General features: G+C 49.2%; 1 protein-coding gene across 8 annotated transcripts in view; it reads left to right on the top strand.

The window, feature by feature from the left end:
- The window catches only part of MAPK4 (mitogen-activated protein kinase 4), a 178,710-nt gene that overhangs the window by 89,394 nt on the left and 63,498 nt on the right, over positions 1 to 25,818 (top strand). For 5 of the 8 annotated variants that reach the window (XM_017877535.1, XM_017877543.1, XM_017877542.1 and 2 more), the window contains exon 2: positions 15,292 to 16,700. In XM_017877535.1, coding sequence (XP_017733024.1) covers positions 16,155 to 16,700 — 546 coding nt within the window. In that variant the 5' untranslated portion in view covers positions 15,292 to 16,154. Of the gene's footprint in view, positions 1 to 2,386; positions 2,537 to 14,290; positions 14,370 to 15,291; positions 16,701 to 25,818 lie in introns of those variants that run through there. The other 3 variants (XM_017877537.1, XM_017877536.1, XM_017877541.1) reach the window with 3 other exon arrangements.

The following is a 25,818-nucleotide window of genomic DNA, read 5'->3' on the forward strand; positions in this document are numbered from 1 at the left end:
GCCACAGTTCCTGCCTGCTGTGCCATTGTAGTCTGTGAGCCCAGCCCGGTCTTCAGTGCTCAACCATTCATTCCACATGTTCCTCTTAAGCCCCTGCTGTCATTCTAGAGAGCTGACCCATGGTTCCCCCAGCAAATCCCACCCTTCAGGAAAGGGCACCTTTATGATTCACTTCCCCCAAGCACCTCTTCCAAACACTTGCCACTCTCAAGTCCCTAGGCCCATTCCCACCCCTGCATTATCACTTATTCATCAACTTTTTATTGAGCATATACTACATGCCAGAAACCATACATGGGTGGAGGTATAAGGGTAAATCTAGACACCATGCTTTTGCTCTTGGGATTCCCAGTATGATGGGAAGAAAGACCCAGAGAGAGAGAGTGAGAGAGTCCCGTGAGATAAGCATTGTGGTTGTATGCGTTGTGCTCTGTGAAGTGGAAGGATGTTAACTCTGAAAGTGTCAGGGTAACATTTCAGCACATCATGAGCAGGGTTGCTCCAGGCAAACAGAAAGGACAGTGTCATAAGCAGGTGGACCTGCATGTGTGGAGAATGTGGTGAATCAGGGAAGATCACCCCATTCTGTGTGGCTGTGGTGTGGGGGGCAGCCTCTGGAGAGTGGGGAAGACAGGTGCAGGCATGACTGTGGGGGCTGGGTGAGGAGCTTGCATGTGAGGAACCTGTGGGACAGTAGAGAGCTATTCAAAAAACCTTTTTAATAGAATGAAATGAATAGATATGTTTTAGGAATAATCAAGGAAAGGAGGACGGATTGCAGGGGATGCAGGAAAGCGGCAGAGAGAGCATTGCAGGGTTTATTCTGAACATATTCATTGAGGGATGCCACAGATCCTAAGGGCTGTCTGCTGCAGGAAAGCAAAAGTGAATGGTTCTCACACTCAGCTGCTGCAGGGGACAAAAGCTAGAGGTGGCATGATTTAGAATCTAGGTATTTAGAGATGTCCAGGACCTACCCTAAAGCAGGGTGGATGAAAGGGGAAAGGCTGCAGTATCGCCATGACAAGGTTTTACCTCCCTGCTTTACTGTAGCCTCACCCCTGCCCTCACTACGCTTGCCCTAGGAGATGGCCTCATGGGGGGAGGTCAGCAAGACTGTCCCAGGCCTTACTCCCAGCCACCTTTGCTGACAGCTCAAAGGAAGGCAGAGGGAACCTTAGGTCCTTGGAGCCTGGGTGACGGTAGAGTTGAAGCTGGGACTCTACGCCTCTCTGCAATTATGTCAAAGAAAAGACAAATGATCCACAGGGTGAAAAGAGATCACTCTCAGAGTCAGTGATTTGTTTTGCTTTTTGTTTTATGTCAGAGAAACACTTGCCTTATAAAACTAAACCTAGGAATGGTGGTAGGCCCCGGGTGCCAATCTTCCATCCCAACCCCACTGATCTGACCCCCAGGGCCCTCGGTTCAGTCCCGTGTGAGACCCATTTGGGTTGCTCTTCAGGCTTTCTGAGGCTAGGCCCCTTGAGGTGTCCTCAGACTCTCTGTCTACCCACACCCACACTTGGGATCCTAATTTGCAATTCAGGCAGCTGAAACTGATTCAGAACAAAAAACAATTGACATCACTCCTTGAAAAAAGAAAATGATTTTTTTATTGGCAATATAATAAAGCCTAGTTCTAAAAGCAATCTGCCTCCCACCCAGAAGGTTTGCACTGGACAGGTGAGAGTTCTGTCCCCTCCTGCCATGCTAGGTGACAACAGCCTCAGCTGGTTTCCTCCAGGTGGGAAGTGACCAGCACAGGAGAGGCAGCTCCTCCCACCTATGCTGACCTGATCCAGCCCCACCTCTCCCTGTCCAGCCTTCACCTCTATATGTTTGTTCCCTAAGGAAGCTCTGTGCATGATGCATATAAGTACCTTAAGTACTTTTCTGAGCCCCATTGCTCTGGCCCATGCATTGGGTTAAAGGCAATATCTATCAAGCACTCTTCCTCCCAAAGGGTAGCTTGGAAGTAGGACTCTACACAAGCCTGCAGGGTGGCTGAGACCTTCCCCAGGCAGCCCCTGCACAAACCCATTGACTTCCTCTTGTTCCCAGCACATAAGGACCCCAGGTCATAGCAACAAGACAGAGCCTAGTTTCTGCTGGTTCTTGAGAACTCATGAAACCCTGAGGTTCATTTATCTGGAGTGTGTAGAGGCAAAGGAATGCTTTAGTGCGTCACTACCCAGCCCGCTGCATGCCAAATATCCAAGTGTGTTGGCTGGGATGCCAGCCCCGATCTGGGTTCCCAATGAAATAACTACACTGTGCAGGTTAAACCAGTTCCTGCCCCGGACTCCCAGTACCAGGGAGAACTGTAGGGTTCTTGGCTGCTGGCAGGATTGCATTGGTCAAGCTACGGTGCTGCTGTTGTTGTCAAGGTTGCAGCATATTCTGCATTGAGGACTAGATCAATGTGTATGTCCAAGGCTCCCAGGCAGTGAGAATAGTCCGTCTGTGTATCCTGAGTGCTAGTGACGGCCAAGCAACTCAAAAAGAAGGCAGGCAGCTGCCTCTGGGGCTGGAGGTAAGGTCCTCACTCGACCTCCTTCTACCCATTGCCCCCCTTCCACTACCCCCCTTCTTTCTCTCTCCTCTTTTCCTCTCCCTAGCTCCTCCTCTTTGTCCCTGCTCCCCTAGCCTGGGCCTGCACCCTGGCTCGTATCATCAGGATCCTGAGTGTTTTGTTTCCCACTGATGCGTGTGGGCATGAGCCTGTCCACATTCCTGTGATTCGTTCACTGTCTTGGTTACACCTGAACAGAGGCATCTTTTGTACCTGGCCTTAAGGGGGCTTGGCTCTCCAATCTCACACTAGAATGAACTGATTATTTTCTCACCCAGCAAACACTGGCTGGGCCCCCGTGGAGGCCAAATGCTGTACTAGGCACCAGCCCTGCACATCCTTACCAGGACAGGGCTAATTCTCAGTCCCCTTCTACCATCGCTCCCTGAGGGCAGCCTGGCTCCAGCTCTGTTCTAGTGAAGGGAGAGGATTCTGGTTTGGAATGCTGGTAGCTGCTGCCACATGGTCCATATGTGACTCTTTCTTTCCTGGTAGAAAGTTATGACTTAGTTATTTGAGGAGGAGGATCTGGTTCTTTACAGTTGGCCAATCCTGGCCATGCATGGGCCTTTGCTGGCTGGGTCAGGTTCCCCTTCCTCACCTGATGGAGGATGCCCTGTAAGGTTAGCCTGATGCCCAAGAAATGCCAAAATGGGATGGGCCTGCCCCAAAAACAGGAGTGACCTTGGCAGAGTCCTTTCCCCTTTCTGGACTTCAGTTGCCTGGGTTCCTGCTGTAATTAGTATGAACTGACTAACGCCTGAAGGCTGGATGGTCACCTTTTCCAGCATGAAACCAAACCAGCAAGGAACGCAGGTGCTGCTGGGGAAACCGGGGTCCCTGTCAAGGCTCCTGTTCTTTGCCTCATCTGAGAGCTTAGAGTGGGTTCCCCACTGCCCATCTCCCTGGATCCATGAGCTCCACTGCTTTCTTGTCCGCTCCCCACCCAGGCGGTGGAGCCTCATGCCTTGCCATCTCCCTCCAGGGAGCTTTTTACCTGGGGGCTGACCAGTTCTCTCCCTCTCACCACGTGTACTGCGATCCGATGGCCTCCCACGGCCGTGACCATCAAGACTAAGAGGGTTGTGGGTGTGTGGAATGTGCTACGGGCCTGCAGGGGATTCACTGTTCCTAGGAGACCAATGCACTCCCTGGTATCTCTCCTGCTAGAGCAAGGAGCAAAGTACAAAAGCAAGTGGACAACCACACGTTTCCTCTCCAGTGCTTACGTCCCTACGATGTAATCTCTGTGGCATGTGGGTCTGACTTTCCGGGTTTCAAAACCTTTCCATGAAGGAGGCGCTCACAGAGAGGGCAGCGGACACATGGCGGCAGTCAGGAAGTTAGAACCGAGTGAATGGTGTCACCATAATGGACTTGGTCAGCCAGTTGGCAATTCATTGTAGATTCATTCCTTAATACCCCACACCCCGGGCTGGATATCTCTGCGTGTCCTGGAAGAGAAGATAGAAATAATTCAGCCTGAGGCTCCCCTCCAGTCTCCATTCCCAACTCTCACAGAAAAGAAACTCAAAACACATGTGCAGTGGTTTCACCTCTTCTCATGTTGAAGCCACCCTACTACTGGAGGCATGTTGAGACTTGCCCAAGGCAGGAGAAGGGGTCATACTTCCAGCCCCTACAGCCCACTTAATGTCATGATGGGTGCTGTTCACTTTGGTATCATTGGGTTGTGGTCATGACTGTACTCATTATTGGAAGCACATCTGTATTGCCAGCCCAATTGTTCTCTCTTGAGTAAGTGGGCAGTGTGGTTATTCCCACTTCACAGAGATGAGACTTCTTGCTGGAGTGCTCACAGGCAGCGGTAGGACCAGAATCCAGGCCTCCTGGCTCCCTGCCTTGCCTGGATTCTGACAGCCCCGTATGGTCCAGGGATTGTTGACCTGACCTGTCAAAATACGAGTTCTGTCACCAGAAAACAGGGAGATGCAATCGCTGGGAGAGGGATCACTTTTTTCTGCTTTAGGGATGATTTCTTGTTGCCTCTGAGCATAACCCCTGCAAATGATTAGCCTCCCGGGAATAGTAGGAGGTAACCATGCACATGCGTCAGCTGGATAAGGAGCCGGTGCACTTGGGTAAGAGGCAGGCTGGGCTGGGTGGAAAGAAGTAAAGAACTCTGTGAAATTTAAAGGGACTGAATCCAGGATTTAAATCAGATAAGACTTGTGAAATTCTCATGTCTGGTTGGTGTCTCTCAGCGGGTAGAAAGAAGTATTACAAATTTGGATTTGTAAACTATGGTCTGGAGTGTGGAGCTTCTGGGAATGCATTTGCACTGCTCAGATATTAATATTGATGCAGTAGGTTAGGAATTAGGTGCTGAGAATAGAGCAATGCACATGATGGAGTTCCTGCCCTCACTGCACTTCCAGTCAAACATCGAACACAGCAGTTAAAACTGAAACAGAGAGAAAAGTGACATAAAAGGGCCAAGAGGGGGACACAGCCTGAACAGATAAGCTAGTCTGGGAAGGGAAAAGAGACATCAGGGAAGGCTTCCTGGAGGAAGGGACATTTAAACTTAGACCTAAAGGATGCATAAGAATTAGTGGCTGGGTATGGATTATACCTGTAATCCCAGTACCTTGGGATATTGAGGCAGGAAGATTGCTTGAACCCAGGAGTTCGAGACCAGCCTGGGTAACATGATGAAACCTATGTCTACAAAACTTAAAAAAGAAAAAAACCTAGCTGGACATGGTGGTATGCACCTGTAGTCCTGGCTACTCAGGAGGCTAAGGCAGGAGGATCTCTTAAGCCCAGGAGTTTGAGGCTGCACTGAGCTATGATCGAGCCACTGCACATTAGCCTGGGTGACAGAACAAGACCCTAGTCTCAAAAAAAAAAAAAAAAATTGAACCAGGTGAAGAGAAGCGGGGCAATTTCCCTAACAAAAGGAACAGGTTTTCCTGACAAAAGGAACAGCAAGTGTGAAGGCCCAGAGGCAAGGGAAATGTGACATTATTTATGGGCTGAAAGATACTTTTTATGGCTGGTGAGTAGAGTTCAGGGAGACTGGAGATCAGAGGCTAGAGACAGTGACAAAGGATGTCAGTTCCCAAGATGAGTTAAGGAAGCAAGGTAAATCCTTCTCCAAGAAACTGGGAAAATTAGAAAAACAAAAGCAAGCACTCAAGGATGCTCAAGAGTGCTCTGTAATAGGAAGCCCCACGGGAGATGGCAGAGTTCACTGGTGTTGGAACCATGCCTAGTTTAGACCCCAGGCTCTACCTTCTAGGATGTGACCTTGAGGAAGTCATTTCAACTCTCTGCAAAATGGAAGGGAGTCATTTCAACTCTGCAAAATGAAAGGAAGCGGAGGAGAACAGGCACCTGCAGGGCACCTACTGTGCACCATGCGCTGTGCTGAGTTGATTAATCTACTGAGAATAGTTACACCTACCTCACAGTGTAACTAATGAAACTTCAAGTTAAACGTTGTTGAATGTGTATGACTATGCCCAGCACCTAGGAGGCCCTCAATAAATGCTAGCTGAGTTGGACTGTGTGCCTGGGGAACAAGGCAGGGCTTGGTGCCAGAGACAAAGAAAGATCCCGTTAGCAATGGGAGCGTGAGGTCAGAGTCCAGGCCACCAATGCAGGTAGGCTCCACCTGAGTGCCAGCTCCAGGTGCTTGGCAGAGGCTCTCAGGAATGCTGTTTTAGAAGGACTTTGATTCTCCTGGCTCATCAGGAGAGAGTCATGACTGAGTATCAATGTCTGCCATAGGCACAAAATGGAGTGATAGTAATATATATGGCACACATTTGCCATTTTGGTCGAAAGCAAGATAATACGGACTCCTGTAGCTACAAGCCAAGAATCTTTGAGCATCCCTGCCATGGGCTAACCCTGCAGGTAGAAAGTAAGTGGTCCCATTTATGGGTCCCAAAATTTGGCAGGAAAACTCTAGTCTGAACACTGAGCTGCCAGAGGACTTTCTGCATTCCCAAGATGGCTTATTAGATGTGGGCTCCCAGAGTTATCTCCCAATTCAGGGAAGGCACAGTGGCCTGCAGGCACCATTCAATAAGTACTCAAGCAAGTGTGGGAGAATAAAGATGCAGGCTCTGCCTCTGAGAAGCTCAGTGCTGGCTGGGATCACTTCCCTTCAGAACACAGCCCAAACAAAGCAAGCCCCAAATAGGGCCTCACCTTATTTAGCCACTGAAGTCATAATTGCACTGATTTAGATTTTGAAAGAGGCCACCATCTTCTGCTATCTCAGATCTCCTTCCTTTAAAAAGAAAAGAAGTTTCTCCTTGAATCTACAAGGGTCAAATGTTGCAGGAGTCGGTTAAAATCAGAAGGATTTACACACCTGCTGCACATGCCCCCTTGGACACTTGCCAACCAGAAGCTGGACTCAGCCTCCAGCCTGGGCAGGGGCCTCTGTGCAGCTGGTGCTGTGCCCGTGGCCACCAGCTCCCAGACTTCCCACGCAGGGACCCAGATGCTCCCCTTCCTCAGCTTTGCTGATGTGGAGCTGGAGTTCCGATGAGGCAGCCGGAATTTCTCTCCGTGCTATTTTAGTATAGCTGAGAGGCATGGGAAGGCTTTGTTCTCCCTGGCTGGTTACGTAATTTTCAAAAGGAAAAACAGCAAAGCCCAAACGCTCCTGGAGTTTTTGCTCTTTGGGGAGGAGGGAACTCCCCACCCAGCATCTGATGTTCCTTCTGCAAACTTCTCTTCCCTCCCTCAATCTTTCCTCTAACCACCCCACCTCAGGGAGGTGAAGACAACAGGGTCCCCTCCTGTTTCTTTCTCAGCAGTGTCCCCACAGGCGTGTTCTTTAGAAAACTGTATAAGGGGAACACAACCCAGGGTGGGTGGCCTCACTGCCTCCCAGGGACCTTAAGATATTTGCAGTCACCACAGGCTCACACGTCCCAGTGGGAGAAAGCTCACCTGAGGCCCATCATGGGCAGCAGAGCCTGTCAGTGGTTCCTCTGCTTGAGACCTATTTATTTTAGACTAAGCTGGGCTTTGGCTCAGGTCAGTTGGCGTCCTGCTGGCTGGTGTGTGTGAAGGGTCATCCCAGGTCCTGGGCTGGGAATGGTGCTGGGTATGAGACAAGTACAGGCATAGGGAATGTAGCCCATGGTTGGCATCATGGGCGGCATCATTAGGAGCAGCCATCTGCCCATATATCAGAGTTTCTGCAAAGGAAAATGAGTTTCTGAGCGTGCACGGGTCACTCCACATGACCACTGCAACCTGCGCTCCTCCAGGGTGGAGGCAGCAGCGCTTAATTTCAAAAGCCAGAAGGCCAGGGAGAGTTGTTTCTCCTCATTCCTGGGGGTCCTGCTGCCGCCGCTGAGAGTAAGACCCAGCTGAGTCTCAATGGTAAAGATCAGTGATTACACAGCAGTTCTTTCCTTGGTGAGGAAACGCCTCTGGTCATTATGCTTTTGGGAGCCTGTGTGGCCTCCTCCCTTGAACCCCTGCTTTTAGACCCTACTCAGGCTGCAGGGATTTAAAAAGCTTTCTTTTCTGGGCCTCGGGGATGCTTTTTAAATTTATCTTTCCATGTGGATTGCACTTTGTCATAACCAGAATCTTACTGCAAACATGGAGCCATTCCTGTGTCCACTGATATTTATTTATTGAATCCCTCTCTGTATGCCAGACACTGCCCTGGGCCCTGGGTTACATCAGTGAAAACAGAGAGGTAAGGTTCCCCTCCTCCCCACAGTTCTGACTCTGGAATCTAATGAGATCCATGCCAGGTGAGACCCAAGACCCCAGACTCACAAGGACTTTTCAAGGCCTCTTCTCTATTTTAGAAAGTCAAGAACTGCAGATCTCCAAGTCCTTCCTCTCCATTAGTTGGCTATCGCTGTATAACAAATGTCCCAACATTTATTGGCTTAAAGACAACATTTATTACCATGCAGCTCCTGAGAGTAAAGAATCTGGGCACAGTTTAGTTGGTGCCTCTGACTCGAAGTGTCCTGCGATGTCCATCAAGCTGTTGGCTATAGTCCACTCAGGGCTCAACTCAGGGAAGCGTTGTCTCCAAGCTCACTCACGCGGTGGCTGGCAGAACTCACAGGGATTCCCCCACAGGGCTGCCTCAAGAGGGAGCAGCACCTTCCCCAAGAGCGAACAGGAGAGAGGGATTACCTGAGATGGAAGCTACAGGCTCTTTATAACCTGATCTCAGAAGTGGCATCCCATTCCTTTTGCCAAATTCTGTTCCTTAGAAATGAGTCAGTGAGTCCAGCACCCACTTGAGGGGAGGGAATGACACAGGGCCTGAAAACCAGGATCACTGGGGCATCTGGGTAGCTGCCGTCCACATCCTCCAGGCGCCTCTCTGACTGATGGGACTCAGCCCGCTTCCTGCTACACTTACAGTAGGGATCACACAGTTGACTCCTGAATGTTCCTGTGCTGTTTCCATAATTATTGTTGTGGTTCCACTCCCCCGATATGAATATAAGCTTCTTGAGGTCAGAAGCCATGTGTTCTACCTCTCCTCACTTTCCATTTAGACCAACCATGTGCTGAGCAAGTTACTCTCAGTTAGATCATCTCAGCCTCAAGTGAAAAAAAAATGTGAAAGTCCAAAGCAAAAATGTCTTAAACAGCAGTAGGGCTTGACAGTCTCTCTTGGCAAGAAAGCTGGAGGTGGGTAGTTGCAGGCATGGCTCAGCAGTGATGCCAGCAAGGTCCCACGCTCCTCTGCCACCTCCCCATGTGGCCTCAAGACAGCTGCTGCAGCACCAACACCACTTCCTCTACACCCGCATCCACAAACAGGAAGTAGGGTTTCTTCTTGCTTGGGAAGGAAACCTTTTCCCTTAGGACTCCCCAGCAGACTTTCCCTTAGACTTGTTGACCAGAACAGGATCATATGACCACCCCTAAAGCAATCACTGCCCAGCGGGAATTGTATTACCACAGTTGGTTTAGATTCATGGTCCTCAACAGGGATGGGTTTGGGAGATGACATTGCCTCCTGGGACTCTGGGAAATGTGAGTCTGACCCAGGAACTAGGGAGTGCTATTGGCATTTAGTGGGTTGGGATCAGAGTTGTTAAACTTCCAGCAATAGTGTATGGTACAGTCCCATAAAGCAGAGAGAACTGCAGAAGCTGAGGCCAGAGTCATTGTGTAATCACCTGAGTGAGCTTGGAAGCAGATCTACCTCCCTGTTTGAGCCTTGAGATGACTGCAGCCCTGGCCAACAGCTTGACCTTGAGTCCGAGGCACCCAGCTCGGATGCCAACACCAACCCTGTTGAAAACTGCTGATTGAGACAAGTGATTTTTCAACCAGAGGTGATTTTGTGCCTCCCCCATAGGTGACAGTTGTCAGTGTTTGGAGACACTTTCAGTTGTCACAACTTGGGGGTGTGACTGGCATCCAGGAGGCCGAGGCCAGGGATGCTGCTGAGCACGCAGTCATGCACAGGACAGTCCCACTGCTAAGGAGCACCTGGCTCAAAATGTTGACAGTGCTGAGGCTGAGAAATGCTGGTTTAGACCCACTGGGAGTCATTCCTGAGTGGGCTTAGCTGCCTGATGGCTGAACCAGACCTGGTTTGTTCGTGAGGAGGAAGCAGGAATGTTTCCTGGGTAGGTGGCCACAGTCAGTGTCAGCTACAGGCTGTGCTAGTCAGGATGTCTGCAAGTCAGCCAGCTCGTCCCAAGGATGCTCAGTCCCTGTGCCACAGGCTCCAGCGTGGCTGAGGTTCACAGTTAAAGGTCAAGAACATGATGGAAGGTGGGGGTGTGGTTGTTTAAAATCAAGGGTTTTTTACTCCACTTTTAATATCATTTCAACATTCTATTTCTGGGTTTCTCTTTCCATAGAATGGGGTTACTGTGGCCTCCATACTGGGTTGAACACAGGCTGAAAAGGTGGCTTGCCTCTTGCTTTGAGACATACCACAAGGTGTGCCTACCTTACATTTTTCCCTCATTGGGCCTGAAAACTCACACTGAGCCTAGATGGTTTGTGGTAAGTCACTCGCTGGGGCTGAGATCATATTATGGCGATTAGAGCGTGAGCGCTGGACTCGGACCAACCTGAGTTGGCATCCCAGATTCTTCACCTGCCAGAGGGTGACTGGGAAAATCACTTCCCTCTTGGAGCTCCCTGGAAAATGATATCAACCCCACAGGGATGTTGTGAGACCCAACTGAAATAATCAAGTGAAGCCACTGGCCTCTGGTAAACCCTCAGGACATGCAGTTCCACCATCTTCATCATGTCCTCTTTGCCATCTCTCCAGAAGGCTTCTGTTAAAATGCAAGTGGGGTGGTGGAGTGAGGCACATCAGCCATACCACAGAATTGCAGAACTAGAAGGGACCTTTAGGGCAGATTAGGTAGCTTTTGGAAAGAATTTGCAAATGAGCTGAACCAAGCCTCTCCTCCTAGGGTAGCTCCCCAGGAGGCCAGCCAGGCCTGGGATCGTGTCACCATGAGGGGCAACAGGAAGACTGAGTCCAAGAGGAAAGAGACAGTGCAGTGCAGGAGGAGCCAGAAAGGGGTCGGGTCCCAGCACACTTCAGGGCCTGCTTGTGAATGAGCTAGAGGGTGTTCCCGTGGAGTCTAGAGCAGAGGTCCACGAACTGCAGCCCACAAGCCTAATCTGGCCCAGCACCTAGTTTTGTAAATAAAGTTTTATTGAAATGCAGCCATGCTCCTTTGTTCAGGTATTGTCTGTGGCTGCTTTTTTGCTATAAAGGCAGAATTAAGTTGTGTTGAGTGGTTTCAACGGAGGCTGTATGTCCTACAAACATGAAAATATTTCTTCTCTGGCTCCTTATAGAAAAAGTTTGCCCATCCCTGGTCTAGAGGACTCCATTCACATAGACCACAGTGACTCATTAGGATCACGAGCCTTGGAGTCAGACTGACTGCCATGTGAAGGTGCCACCTAGAAGCACGCAGTGCGTAGCCTACTCAGCTGTAAACAGCGGCTCCACAGGTGAAGGGCTTCCTGTAAGTTTCAGAGTGTTTGGGAGAGGGGAAGAAAGCAGCGTCTGTGAAATGTCAGCACCTTGCTGGGGAGATAGTTCCTGTGGAAAGTCGACAGCATGAGGTTTGGGAGGATCTGAGCAGACAGGTAGGTGAGTCTAAATTTAGACTTTCCAAAGCTGATGTGTACACCAGAGCCCCAGGAATCCCAGAAAGGGACAGTTGGCACACGCCATCTTGTCTCTGGTTTGCCTCCACACGTTAAAAGGCTGGATGAGTGAGAGAATAATTAATTGGCCTCAAATAAGCTGTTGCCTGAGAGTCAGTGAGAAAGCAGTGAGAACTGAAACTCCATTGTTCAGAGTCCTGAGGGTAGAAATTTCTATTCCTGTGTTTTATTACAATGCCCAGCCATGGAATCATGGGGACCTTCACTGCCCTTGCGAGAGTTCCATGCATTCCTCTTGCTGGGTGTCATTCAAGCACGACTGAACGAGTGGCCTTTCCATCCCAGACCGTGAATGCCACCTCCCTGGTTTTGAAATCACACCTGTGGTTCGGAGCAGTTCTGAACCATCACCTTTGAACTGAGGATGGTTGGGCTTTGCCCTGAGAAGCTGCACCACACCAAGAGCTGCCACAACCACTCCCCTGCCCAGGTGGACACATCCAGATGCCAGTCTGCTCCTCCCCATGGCTGATGGGCCCCCACCTCTCAGCATATCATGCAAGAAATGGACCACTAACCTGAGACTTCTTAGGTGGTGGATGCCTTGTAATCAGCCCACCTAGTGAGAAAGGCAAAGGGTTTACAATGCAAATTACAGAGGAACTGGGGAAAGAAACAGAAAAGGAAGAGGCTTGAGAAGAGAGGCATAATAATAAACTCAAATGGGAACAGGGAAATGGTCAGACAAGAGGCTGCCTGATTAGAGGACTGAAACTCTAGAGAGGCAGCATCTAAGCAGAAGATGTTACTAAGAGGATTGAAGTTCAGAAATATTAGTTGGTCTGAGTGGTTAGGGCTTGTTGTGAGATGCGCCCTTTGAACAATTTCCGTGGCAAGTATCACAAGGGACAGTGACCCCTAGGAAATGTAGGCATCACCACTTTGTAGACATAATGAATGGCACTCAGCTCCTTCTAGTCCACGGATATTTTATATGCCCTACTTTGTGCCCTGTAAGCTACTTGTGAAGCTTACAGTCTAGTTGGGAGATGGACATGTACAAAAAGGTAAATAACAGCCCAGGCTAATATATGGTAAATGCCAAACACAGCATACACACGAATGCCACAGGAGTTTAGAAAAGGGAGATATGTCATTGAGAACCGGGATGGATGCTTTAGGAAAAAAGTGAGACTTTGGATTCTGAATGATAGGATTTCAACAAATGGGGGTGGTTGGGAAGCAGGAGAATATTTCAGGAACTGGGAAGGTATAAGCAAAGAAGCCAGGCAGGAAAGAGTCTACTTAGTGGCCCACAAGAAAGGTGGAGTGGCTGGAATCGAGGCTTTCCACCTTGACATGGTACTTGCCCCCTAAAGCTGACAGCATGTTGGGAAGACCACTGAAAAAGAGACACACACACAGGGGGGACAGTCCCTCCCATGCATGAGAGGGAAAGAGTTTTAAAAATAAAAAAGCACCTCTTAATTATTCGCAGATTATCTGCATTGCAGCTGATCTCAAGCAAATCTTGCATTCAGCTTGCTTGTGATGTCATCCCCTCTCTGCTTAGGTGCTCATTCCTCTCTCTGTTTACAACCCAGCAGGAGCTGGAAAGGGAAGAAGGCTTAAGCATGTCTCTTCCTAAAAAAGATAATAATATGCGATTGCCTCTTTTTGCTGTGCCCTTGGGAGCCAGACCAGGCTTGTGGGGAGAAAGAGAAGCTTCAATGTAATTGCCATTAGGTGACTTGGGCAGCAGGAGTCGAGGAGTGAGACAATGGGGAGCTGCGGAGGCTCTTTGATTCCCCTGAGTTAGGTGTCCAGGTGGACTTCACTAGCACAGGCCATAGAATCTGGTTCACTGGGTGCTCCCAGCACTGTCTCTTAGTGGCTGGGCATCCTCAAACAGAGTGAATGATATTCATTTATCCATTCATCAGATGGATATTGACCCTATCTATACTGAAAGCACTAAGCTGGTGCTCTCCAAGCCTTGGTGTCCTCACCTGTAAAGTGAGAACTGGAATCAGAATTGATGTTTCTCCGTGGAAGTGCTGTTGGCATTTGGGGGTGGAGGGGTGGATGTCAGTGGACATGCTCTGGGCATTTGGGCATGGAGGTGGGGATGCTCAGTAGAATGGTTAGCAAATCCGGCCCTGCCCATTAAATACCAGTAGTGACTCCCAGTCAAATAAGGTGAGGAGGGCAGTACCATCTCCAGATAACGACCACGGGCCTTGTTTGCTTAGATTGCTTCCCAATCTGAAATTCTGTAAGTCTATGGTTGTTTTGTTCCTGGACCCAGTAAAAACATGCAGAATAGAATTACCGAAGATCTGACAAATTATCAGAATCTTGAATACATCTTATTCAAATATAAGGGAATGTTTAACTAAACAGCAACAATAGGTAACATCTGTTGAGCAATTACTATGTTCTAGACCCTTGGCAAATTTCTTTCATTAGAAGTCTTTACAGGGGATCTGATTGTTTACTATTTCAGATCATCTGTGTCCCCTAATTTTCCCCCTTAATTTCAGAGCATTGAGTTGACTATTGTTTTTGCTTCATTTATCTTTGCAGAGTTGTGCAGACTTCAGATAGGAAAGTGTCTCTACAGAAGGCCCTGCGATATGATGAGAATAAAGCAGCAGTCTGCCAGGTTCATGCCTTTGTGTTGGATACAGTGTTCTTTCTTTGTGTGTCTGTGGTCTTTATGAACTTAGAAAACCTGCCAGTCTCTTAGACGCTATGATATTACCTTACTTCAGAGATCTGAATTTACATTTCTAGTTTTGCAGGGTTTTTTCTCCCCACTTAGCTCCTATACCTGTAATTTGAGTCAACAGCCACCAGAGGGCAGGGACAGTGAAGTTTAGATTTGACCCATTGCTTTGAAGAGCGAGGTCACCATTGTCAAAAAGAATACAGCTCACCATGCCAGTCTTGATGTAGCATTGGGAACTCTGCACCCTGGTTTCTGGGCAAAGAGAGTCCTTTTATTACGGGTGGCAACATTATTTCCCTGTAATTTGGTACATGGGCTTCTTCAACTTACGTGGAAAGCAAGAGATACAAATGTCATTAAATCTCAGTCCCTGTGAAAGCCTCTTAAAATGTTCAAAGACATTTGTAAAAGAAGGAAGAAAAGGAACCCAAGTGCAAAACAAGGGTATCGATCCTTTGTTTTCTGTCTGCAACTCGTTACTTTCTACTCTCACCCTTCCTAACTAGGGCTGATGTGTGTGTTTGGAAAGCATAACACAAATTAACTTTGCAAAGGTCAGAAGGGATACTTCTCCCCCATAATTTGCACATGTTAACCTTGGGGGAGCCAGCACTGACATAAGAGGCACAACATCTGATGGTCTTATCAAGTCAATCCATCTTCTCTCTCTTCCAGGGGAGTGCTATGCACAGCAGGAGGGTGGCTGGGCAGTGCAAAGCCCGGAATCCCCTGAGCAAGCAGTGTTTCAGCTGGCTGGACAGATCAAATAACACTTGGGCTGGTTAACAAAAGACGCAAGTGGGAAGGTGTTGGAAGCTGGAGTATGGAAATTTACCCAATGTTATCTCTTTGACAGGGAAGCAGACTTGGTCTGAAAGATGCCACATTCCTGCAGCCTCTCTGGGTGCAGTGGAATACAGTCTTGGGCAAGGTGGCGTGGATGAGCTGGCGAAAGAGAATGCTGCCCATATCCAAAGGCTCCAGAGGATACCGGCCTGGCAGCTGAGCTCCCCTGCATCTGGAACCTTGGGCGTAACTTGGTGTAGAGCTCATGAAAGGTGCTTGGGTTTCTCCAGCTTTTTTCACCAGTGCTCACCAGACTGGCTCAGGTTTTGGAATCTAAGGTGAGCTGGTAGAAATGGGAGAGGTAGAAAGAAGCCCCTGGATGCCTCCAGAATTCATTGATGGGATCCCTGCATACTGCTTGGAACACAGAGAGAGGCTGTGACACAGCTGAGCTTTGGAGCATCTTAAGTAAAGGAGTTCAGCTCAGCAAACAACTCTTGCATTTCAGCCTGTAACAAAGTATTCAAAGGGGAGGGTTTCTGCATCTTTTACTTTGCAGTCCACTATGGTAGAAAACTTGACATTCCATAGATAATGATACTCGGTTTTCTTTCCAAGATGCCAGATTTAAAAAGAAACATGAGCCATTCTAAGCTTTAAGGCGTGTTCAGGAAACACAGGAATTAGTGGACAGACCTCCCAATGCAGGTTAAGGCAACAGCCTGAGCCCCCAACTAGTGCAGCTCAGCGAGCGTGGCCATATGCCATTCTCGTCTCCAGAGAGCTGGTGGCAGTGACCTCACCGGGAGAAAACGCATCCCTCAGCCGTGGGACTTGACAGAATGAAGTGTGCGAGGGAGGCCACTAGCCGAGACTTGGCCTTTCCTGACTGCCCCTGTGTTACCTGGGCAGCTCCAGATCACTGAGCCCACAATGGCTGAGAAGGGTGACTGCATCGCCAGTGTCTACGGGTATGACCTCGGTGGGCGCTTTGTTGATTTCCAACCCCTGGGCTTCGGTGTCAATGGTTTGGTGCTGTCGGCCATGGACAGCCGGGCCTGCCGTAAGGTCGCGGTGAAGAAGATTGCCCTGAGCGATGCCCGCAGCATGAAGCATGCACTCCGAGAGATCAAGATCATTCGGCGTCTGGACCACGACAACATCGTCAAAGTGTACGAGGTGCTCGGGCCCAAGGGCACTGACCTGCAGGGTGAGCTGCTGAAGTTCAGCGTGGCCTACATCGTCCAGGAGTACATGGAGACTGATCTGGCACGCCTGCTGGAGCAGGGCACGCTGGCGGAAGAGCATGCCAAGCTGTTCATGTACCAGCTGCTCCGCGGGCTCAAGTACATCCACTCCGCCAACGTGCTGCACAGGGACCTGAAGCCCGCCAACATCTTCATCAGCACAGAGGACCTCGTGCTCAAGATTGGGGATTTCGGGTTGGCAAGGATTGTTGATCAGCATTACTCCCACAAGGTATGTCTGGCTGGAATGGTGGATATCGGTGGTCCACAGAATCCCCAAGAATACTTACAGCACTCCCAAGCTATTCCTAGCTCCACGATAGTCAGAGGACTACAGTTAGCAATTAGGGGAGGTTGGAGGGTGCTAGGAAGATCATTAGCCTGAAAAGTTGTTGGAGGCATGGAGAGAGATCTGGTTCTTGGTCTTGGCTCTGCTGTGTGGCTTTGATCACTCTAAGCTGTGCCAGCAGAAGCTGGACTAGATGATCTCTAAAATTTCTTCCAGCCCTAAATTCTATGGCTTGAAAACTATGTGGTTGGTGAATTTGCCTCTAGCATCCTCTTATCCCTGCTGTCCACTTAGCCATCCCATGTCCTTCCTGTGTGCTGAGGACACCCCCTGAGGCTTCCCACCCTGTGAGCCTCATGCTCTGGTTGGTCTCATCTCCCTCATCCCATCCAAGCTGACCCACTCAGTGTCCATTTCTCTCAGTCAGTGGACAGCAGGCACAAATGATTGATCTGATGAGCTAATCCTCCACTGTACCTTATCCAGCTAATGACTCAGTTCTCCCGGGTCCCATGATACTCTTGCCTCTCAGTGTGATGCGAAAGCCATGGCTGGCAGACTGTACTATTGAGATCCCCCGTGGGGGGTGCTAAACACTCTACCAACTGCAGGGATCAGAGCTGACCTGGCCACTCTGCTGGAGACAAATGTCACACTGAGTTGTTCTCAAAGGCCCAGACCTCCTCTTACCTGATCCACTCCTCTCTTCAGAAGCTGGGAGTCCTCTGACATTCCCTTCCTTCCCCTGCCCCAGGTTCCTGCCACTTTAGGGGTGCCTCGGAGCCCCTCAGCATGAGCATGTTGCCATGTACTCTGCAACAGAGCTGGGGGCTGAGTGTGGCTTCCAGCCTCCTGCCCAAATCTTGATGCTACAAAAAATGTTATTAGAGTAAAACATCTCCTTGGGAGTAGGTGTACAGTAGTCTATTATCATCCAAGGGGCTGGGGTGGGTCATGAAAGGGGAGGGTGGCTTTGACCTTGAAGGTGCTTTGACTGTCTCCCTGAGCCCCATTCCTCTGCCCTCCCTTAGCACCCCACATAGAAGGGCACTGATCTGCCTGCTACAGCTGCAGTGGAGGGCGTCACAAGGCGCAGGGAGCAGGGCCCCCCATCTTACCCTCCCTGGCTGGAACTTGGACTCCAGCCCAGATTTCAGACCCCAAATCAGCCTAGCTGGCTCTGGCTCCTTGGTGCCACAAATTACTTAGCGACCTTAACCATGAGCCTGTCCTCTGCCCCGCTCCTGCAGCCAAGCCATCTGTCAAAACTGACAGCCAACTCTGTAGGAAGGAATGTCCATGAGGTGGGGCCGGGGGAGGCAGGGAAAAACAGTGCCCTTATATCTCTTTCTGATACCCTGAACTGCTTCTTCCTTCTCTTTCTTCTAAGGAGCAATGACTCCAAACCACCAAACCAAAGGTTTCAATCCAAATCTGTTCTTACTTGGTAAAAGATCTAGAAAATCCACAAGACTCTTATATGTGGGATGCACAAAAACTACCTTGTGAATTGGAATAAACCAGTACATTTGAGCATCATGTGATGAAAGGACCTGATTAAGTGAGTTGCGACAAGGAAACAGCTTAAGACAGCACATAGTAGGCCTTTAGGAAGGTCCGGGAAGATGGTTTATAGTGGCATAAACTGGCTATCATAATAATTCTTTGGGGGTGACATGGTGTGAGCAAAAGACCCTTTAGGAGGAGTCACAGGTCCGGGTTCCTTCTAACAGTGTTAACTTGGACACTTACCCCTGGGACCCTCAGTTTCCCCTCTTTGACAGCGATAATAATTATGCCCTATCGGCTCCTCTGGCTTATGGTTAAGAATCAAAATGGTCCATGAATGTAAAATTCCTTGAAAAACAGTCAGGACTGCATCCATTCATTTAATGGGTGTTTGCTGAGCCAACACCAAACCCAAGCTCAGTGCTGGGAGCTGGAGAGACCGAGGCTCACATGGTCCCCCAGCGAACCTGAGGGCTGGGCTCAGTGTTATCCTGTCACTTGGGACTGGAAGCCACTTCCCTGGTTGAGACTTCCATTTTCCCAATGCAGAGGAATTTCGATGTTCTGGCTTGCTCTTATCGGGTTCTCTTTAATAAAATTCGCTGTGGGAGGTTAAAGAAATCACTGGAGGCAGTTACGAGCCCAGTAGGCACTCACATCATCCCTGCGCCCCCGTGTTTGGCAGACACCACCCACCCCCACCCCACCTCCTCCCTTATACACTTTCTGCTTTTAGCTTTCTGCCTTCTCTTCCCCCAGTGATGATGAAAGGCTTATATTTGGTGCTTTTATTTATCCAATGTGCATTTAAATCAGTTCTCGTTTAATCCCCATAATGCTGTGAAGCACTTAGGGCAAATGGTTCATTTTAAAACAGAGAAAAACGGCTTTCTCGAGCTTACACAGCTGATGTGGCCAAAGGACACAGGGACTGAGGCTTCTTCCTCTCCTGGTGGAGGGTCTCTGTGAGCGCCGTCTCCTTCATGAAATCTTTCCGGATTCTGGGTTGGAATTAATCATTCCTTCCTCTGAATTCCCATGGCACTTTCCCCATGCCATCACGGGTATCTTCTAACACTGATCACTCTGCTCTGTCCTAGGAGTATTTGAGTCTGTCTCTTTGTACTCTCCCAAGCCAAGAGTCCCCTGGCCTCTTGAAAGCTGTCTCTCCTTCTTCGTGGTCCCCCTCCACGGATTCTGATCACTGTGCCTAAGACATGGCCCTCAATCGATTTTGTTGACTGTATCGAACAGATGGGAGAATAGTCATCTACTAGCACATTGCAGAAAGGGAGCTATTGGGTTCCTTGATTCTGTGTGGTTGGAAGGGTTGACTCTCAGAAAAAGAGCACATACTTCTTCCAGACAGTAGGTTGGTTGTGGTCAGACGTGTACATCTTCTGCGTGCATCTGCTCTTTCCAATGTGTTTGGCGGATGCTGTCTACACACAAACTTCTCAAAACTTAATCGCTTCTAAAGTTTTATGAATCTCCACTCCCTTTGAAGAAGACCATGCTCACCTGGGCTACAGCAAGTGCCTTTGTGTGGGTCACAAAAAAATGCCCCTTTTCCTTGGCTGAGAGAGCCCAGGGCCAGTGATAGGGTTAGTGATCCAACTGGAGCCTTGTTTGGAAAAACTCTCAGAACATTTTTCCTCTGCTCTCACACCACAACAATATACCCAGAAGACTTCCGTGACCTCAAAACATGTGGGGATTTCTCCCCACCAGCAAGCTAGCAATCAGTTCTTCAGTGGACAGCAGCTGGATGTCCCCCAATTCAATTCCGACACTATTTACCTGGAGATAGTGTCAGATCCCACAGGTTGAGGGACACAAGACTGCCCCCTCCTTCCCACCAGTCATATTAATAAGTCCGCTCCTCCAGAACGTCTGATGGACTAGCTTCAAGTTGCAGTTCCCATGGTCCCCTCTTTGAGTTTAATTAATTCGCTAGAGGAGCTCACAGAACTCAGGGAAACACCTATTTACATTTACTGTAAGGGTTAGGGTTAGGTCCAAGTAACACTTACTTACATTTATTATGAAGGACATTTTCAAGGATACAAGTAAACAGCCAGGTGAAAAGATACACAGGGCATAGTCCAGAAGGGTCCTGAGCGCAGAAGCATGTGTCCCAGGGGAGTGGGGGCGCACCACCCTCCTGGCACATGGATGAATTCTTATTCACCCACCCAGCAGTACACAGCAGCCTGGTCCACATGCCTCCCATCTTTCTCATGGGTGGACAGTATGTCTCATTCGCTTCCACATCCCCTCCTCTAGTGCAGGGCCTGACACTGGGCACGTGTCCATTAGGTTCATTTAGTGAAGGAGATACCAAAGAAAACAGCCTTCTCTTCTCTAATGAGCAACTTGCCACGTCGGGGTTTCAAGTTGCAATCAGGACAGATGCTGGGTGTGCCCCGCTACTGCACCACCCCTGGGGGTCTTGGTCTTTGCAAGGTCTAGGGGGCATGTAGAGGCCCCTGCAGCCCACACTTGGGGAGATGGCGTGGGTGGCAATGGAGGGTGTTCCCTTTCAACAGGGGCAGTCTGGAAAACACTGTCCTCTGTGCTATTCTTGCTCACCTCGCCAACTGCATGACCTTGGGCAAGTCCCTTTGCTCATGTAGTTTATCACTAGAATAGATGTGTAAAAAGACCTCACACCCATGTTGTCCATCCCTAGCCTTTCACAGATGACAAAACTGGAAGGGAAGGAGCCTCACTCCAGGTCACACAATGAGTGGCTGAGCCTGGGTTTTGACTCCATGTCTGCTGTTTTCTCAGAGCTTGACTTCCCTATTGTCTTTTCTGCCAAATTGGGAGAGTCGGGCCATTCTGCTGATTTCATGGGGTTCCTGCTAGAGTCAAACGAAAAAGCGTGGCTGCCAAAGTGCGCTCAGATGTACGCAGGGCTAAATCACTGACCAAACGTTGCCCAAAGAGATGCCACGGCAATGCCAGGCAGACATCAGACATCAGTTTCCCCTTCACTGGGATACGGACCCCACTCCTGACCCACTGGCCTTGGGGCGAGTCGTGCGATCCCACCTGAGGGTGGCTTCTCAGCCCGTGGTCCTGTGACAAGCCCTTTCTACGGCCTCCTCTGCAGGCCCATTAATGAGTTCTTCGTTGTTTGTGTTGAGAAGAGGCAGTTGAAGGATTGGAGCGTGCTTTCCTCTGAATTTATCCTATTAGGAAGTAGACGATCTCAAAAGAGAAAAAAATATATCATTAAGACTTCACTGAGCACTTTGTAAGGCCTAAGAAAGGTCAGGAACCACCTCAGGAGTGTGCGGAGGTCCTGAGGAGCGCGATGACAGCCTGAATCACAATGAGTGCGTCGCTCCAGGAAGGGCCACCTCTCCTCCTATCATAGAGTCCTTGCTGGGGCTGCCGGGGGCACCACCCACTACCCTTGCTTGTAGCATTTATTTTACCCTGAGCTCACTAAACCTGCTCATCTCCACTACAACATTCAAGAACGGTCAAACTCCTGATCCAGTAACCTTCTATGACTAGCGTGCGTCACGGCATTTACAGTAAAACTAGCCCTCTATGGCTCACACCTCTGACTGTCAAAGGCACATATAGAGGCCCCATTACTGGGTCTATCATTCTTGCAGCAGCACTTCTAAAATTAGGTGGGTATGGTATAATACAAGTTACTTTAATTCTAACCCCCAGCAGAATTTATAGCATATCAGTTCCTCATTCTCTCTCTCTAAGGGATAATCATAACAAGTTCTATTTGCCTCTGACAGACTGACCTAAAATCACTCATTGCCTATTCTTTCGTAAGCCACATGGCGCTTGTCTTGCATATATCTGCCTTTCAAAGGGGCAGTAAGTAGAAAACACCCAAGAAAGAAAGGAAGAGGAAGGGGCCCATAAGAATTTGGGGAAAGGCTCTCATGTTTTGATGGATCATTCAAGCAAGTCTGTTTCCTGCAGGGCTGGCCTGCCTCTGAGTCTTTCTACTTCATAGCCCTCTGTCTTCTTTCTTCATTCATGATCAGAATGCTTCTATGCTTTGCCTCCATATTTCATTAGGATGCCTTAAAAATTAACTAGCGGGCCGGTGTGGTAGCTCACGCCTGTCATCCCAGCACTCTGGGAAGCCGAGGCAGGTGGATCACTTGAGATTAGGAGTTTGAGACCAGCCTGGCCAACATGGTGAAACCCTGTCTCTACTAAAAATATAAAAATTAGCCAGGCATGGTGGCATGTGCCTGTAGTTCCAGCTACTCAGGAGGCCGAGGCAAGAGAATCACTTGAACCTGGGAGGTGGAGGTTGCAGTGAGCCAAGATTGCACCACTGCACTCCAGTCTGGGCAACACAGTGAGAATCCATCTCAAAAAAAAAAAAAAAAAAAAAAAAAAAAAAAAAAATTTCAACTAGCATAGTGATTCTCAAAGTGAGGTCCCAGACTAGCAGCCTCAGCTTCACCTAGGAACTCATTAGAGATACAGATTCCCAGGTTCCATCTCAGACCTACTCAAACAACAGCCCTGAGGGTGAGGCCCAGCAATCTGTGTTTTCAAAAGCCTCCAAGGGATTCTGATGCTCCTGAACTTTTAAGAACCATTGACCCAAAGAAATGGTATCGCTTATCTCAGGACAGAAAACTGATGCTCCTGATGTGTTTGCTGATGCTTGGAGCTGTGGCTCTCAAACTTCAGCACAATGAAGGAGACTAAGAATGCCTCCTTCAGCACAATGAAGGAGACTAAGAACACAGGTGTGTCTGAAGCAGGTGCCTTAACTAGAAGGGCCGCTAACGGTGGGAATCTCAGGCACTGTGACAGGGAGTCATGTGGATTGTTTTAAGCAGGATGATTTTGGAGGGCCTCACTCATATCACCTTGGAAACTGCCTGCTCCCCCATGGCACAAGTTTACTGAAAAGCTACACACACCAGGGACTAAACCTATAGGAGGACTGTTTCTGTTTAGGTTTGATTTTTAACAATTAGGTAATACAAACAATAATTTTGGAAAACATAAGCTTTTCATTCTGGTGTGAACTACTTCACCAGATGTTATTTAAAAGTGAAAACACTTTTTCACAGTTCAGCAAGATTGAATGTCTGATTGAGGGCTCAGCAAATTACTGCAGTTTGTTAAGTTTGTGGTTCAGTTTGAGGTCCCAAAGGAGGAAAGGAGGAAAAGAGGTACATGATGTCGAACACTGCAGCCAGCTTCCAGTGGCTTTGCATGGGAGCTCTGGTTGGTGGGGTTTACATGGGTTTAATCATGCTGAGGCCAGATGCGGTGGCTCATGCCTGTAGTCCCAGAGCTTTGGGAGGCCAAGGCAGGAGGACTGCTTAAGGCAAGGAGTTTGAGACCAGCCTGGGCAACAGCGAGACCCCATGTCTACAACAAATAAGAAAAAATTAGCCAGGTGTAGTGGTGCACACCTATAGTCCCAGCCACTCAGGAGGCTGAGACAGGAGGATCACTTGAGCCCAAGAGTTCAAGGCTGCAGTGAGCTATGATTGTACCATTGCACTTCAGCCTGGGCCACAGAGTGAGACCCTGACTCAAAAAAAAAAAAAAACATGTTGATCAACTTCATTTCCTCCCTCTCCTGGGCACTCTGTCTTCCTTTGATGGCTTCTTAGGCCGAGATAACCTCCCCCTGTCTGCCTGAGAAAACACACAGAAAGCTCTCCTAAAGCACAAATTCTCTCCAAGCCGAAACGAGGAGAAATGTTCAATCTGTGACTGAAATGGGGTCTCTGCCGGTGATCAAGAGAGTGCCCTTTTGGTGTCTGTGCGCTTATATTCTGGTCTCCACAGTGCAGATGGTGACCCGCAGGGTACAGGGAGTGGGGAAGGACTTTCCCAGTACCCCAGAGTAGGAATGGGGTCCACAGGGCTGGTGCTGGGAGCAGAACCCAGCCATCCGCGGAGGCCGGATTTCATGGGAAAATGAGCTTGTGGATGGGCACTTTCTGAGGGCTCAGCTAGCAGGAAAGGTCGCTTTCTTCTGAAGCCACTAAGCATGTTATTCCAAATCAGTGGAGCTGAAAAGATTTATTTAAAAGGCTATGAAATATCCCTTTTTAAAGGGAAAAATGTGATCAAGGGGATTAGAACGGAGGCTGTACTTGAGAGTCAGGTGTCCCTGAACACCCAGGCAGACTTGGAAAGCTCATTGTGTTGGCGTTCAGTGCCTCCTTGTCCCCTTCCCATGACAGAAGAGGACCCCGGGAAGAGGCTCTTCCCTCTGTCCCTGGGCCTCCAGGGTCCTCTTCTACCCACTCTCAGAAGAGCACCACACCCAGGCCACCCTTCTGAGAAGCAACACCACTGAGCTTGGGGTGATATTATAAATCTTAAGCACAAGCCTGGCCCGGGAGATGACCAGTCAGAAAGGAAGCCAGCCGGGGTCCTGAAGCAGGGTCCTAGAGGCGCCCTGCTTGCCACCAGTTCACCCTTTATTGCTGGATCAAGGGGAGGACCAAGGGAGTCAGGGGCTTGGAGCAGTGGCTGTTGACCAGTCGGCTTGCAGTATTTCATTATTCACCAACTGGCCCAGCTATCTCAGTGCACATCAGCCACACTATGCTGCTTCCCTTGTATCAAAGTTCCCCCTTTCCAATGTGTCTGTGGGTCTGGCTGTCCACTAGGGGTGAGCAGTTGATTAAATGGCACAAAGGGCCAGGTGCAGTGGCTCACGCCTATAATCCCAACACTTTGGGAGGCTGAGGCAGGTGGATCACTTGAGGTCAGGAGTTCAAGACCAGCCTGGCTAACATGGCGAGACCCCCCCATCTTTCCTAAAAATACAAAAATTAGCTGGGTGTGGTGGTGGACACCTGTAATCCCAGCTACTTGGGAGGCTGAGCCAGGAGAATCTCTTGAACCTGGGAGGCGGAGGTTGCCGTGAGCCAAGATTGCACCACTTCACTCCAGCCTAGGCAAAAGAGTGAAACTCCACCTCAAAAAAATAAATAAAATAAATAAATGCCTCAAAGGGATCAATTGCCCCCTCTTCAGAAGCCCAGCCTGCTCACTCACCTGGTACTCCCCTCACCATGACAGCTGCCACCTCCTTTGACAAGTACCAAAGCTCCCGAAGAATTCAACAGGCAGGAAGTCTGCAGCCCACTAGGGACGCTGGAGTAGAACTAGCGTTTCATCTAGTGCAGGCTTGCTGGTGACAAATCCTTTGTTTACTTAGAAAGTGTATTTTTTATTCTCATGTTTACAGTTTATTTTCCCTGGGAATAAAATGCTGAATTGGCCGGACGCAGTGGCTCACACCTGTAATCCCAGCACTTTGGGAGGCCAAGGTGGGCAGATCACGAGGTCAGGAGTTCCAGACCATCCTGGCTAACACAGTGAAACCCCGCCTCTATTAAAAATACAAAAAATTAGCCGGGTGTGGTGGCAGGCGCCTGCAGCCCCAGCTACTCGGGAGGCTGAGGCAGGAGAATGGCATGAACCCAGGAGGCAGGGTTTGCAGTGAGCCGAGATTGTGACAGTGCACTCCAGCCTGGGCGACAGAGCAAGACTCCATCTCAAAAAAAAAAAAAAA

The sequence above is a fragment of the Rhinopithecus bieti genome, unplaced genomic scaffold (genome assembly GCF_001698545.2).
Source record: "Rhinopithecus bieti isolate Rb0 unplaced genomic scaffold, ASM169854v2 scaffold_9976, whole genome shotgun sequence".
Lineage (NCBI taxonomy): Eukaryota > Metazoa > Chordata > Mammalia > Primates > Cercopithecidae > Rhinopithecus > Rhinopithecus bieti.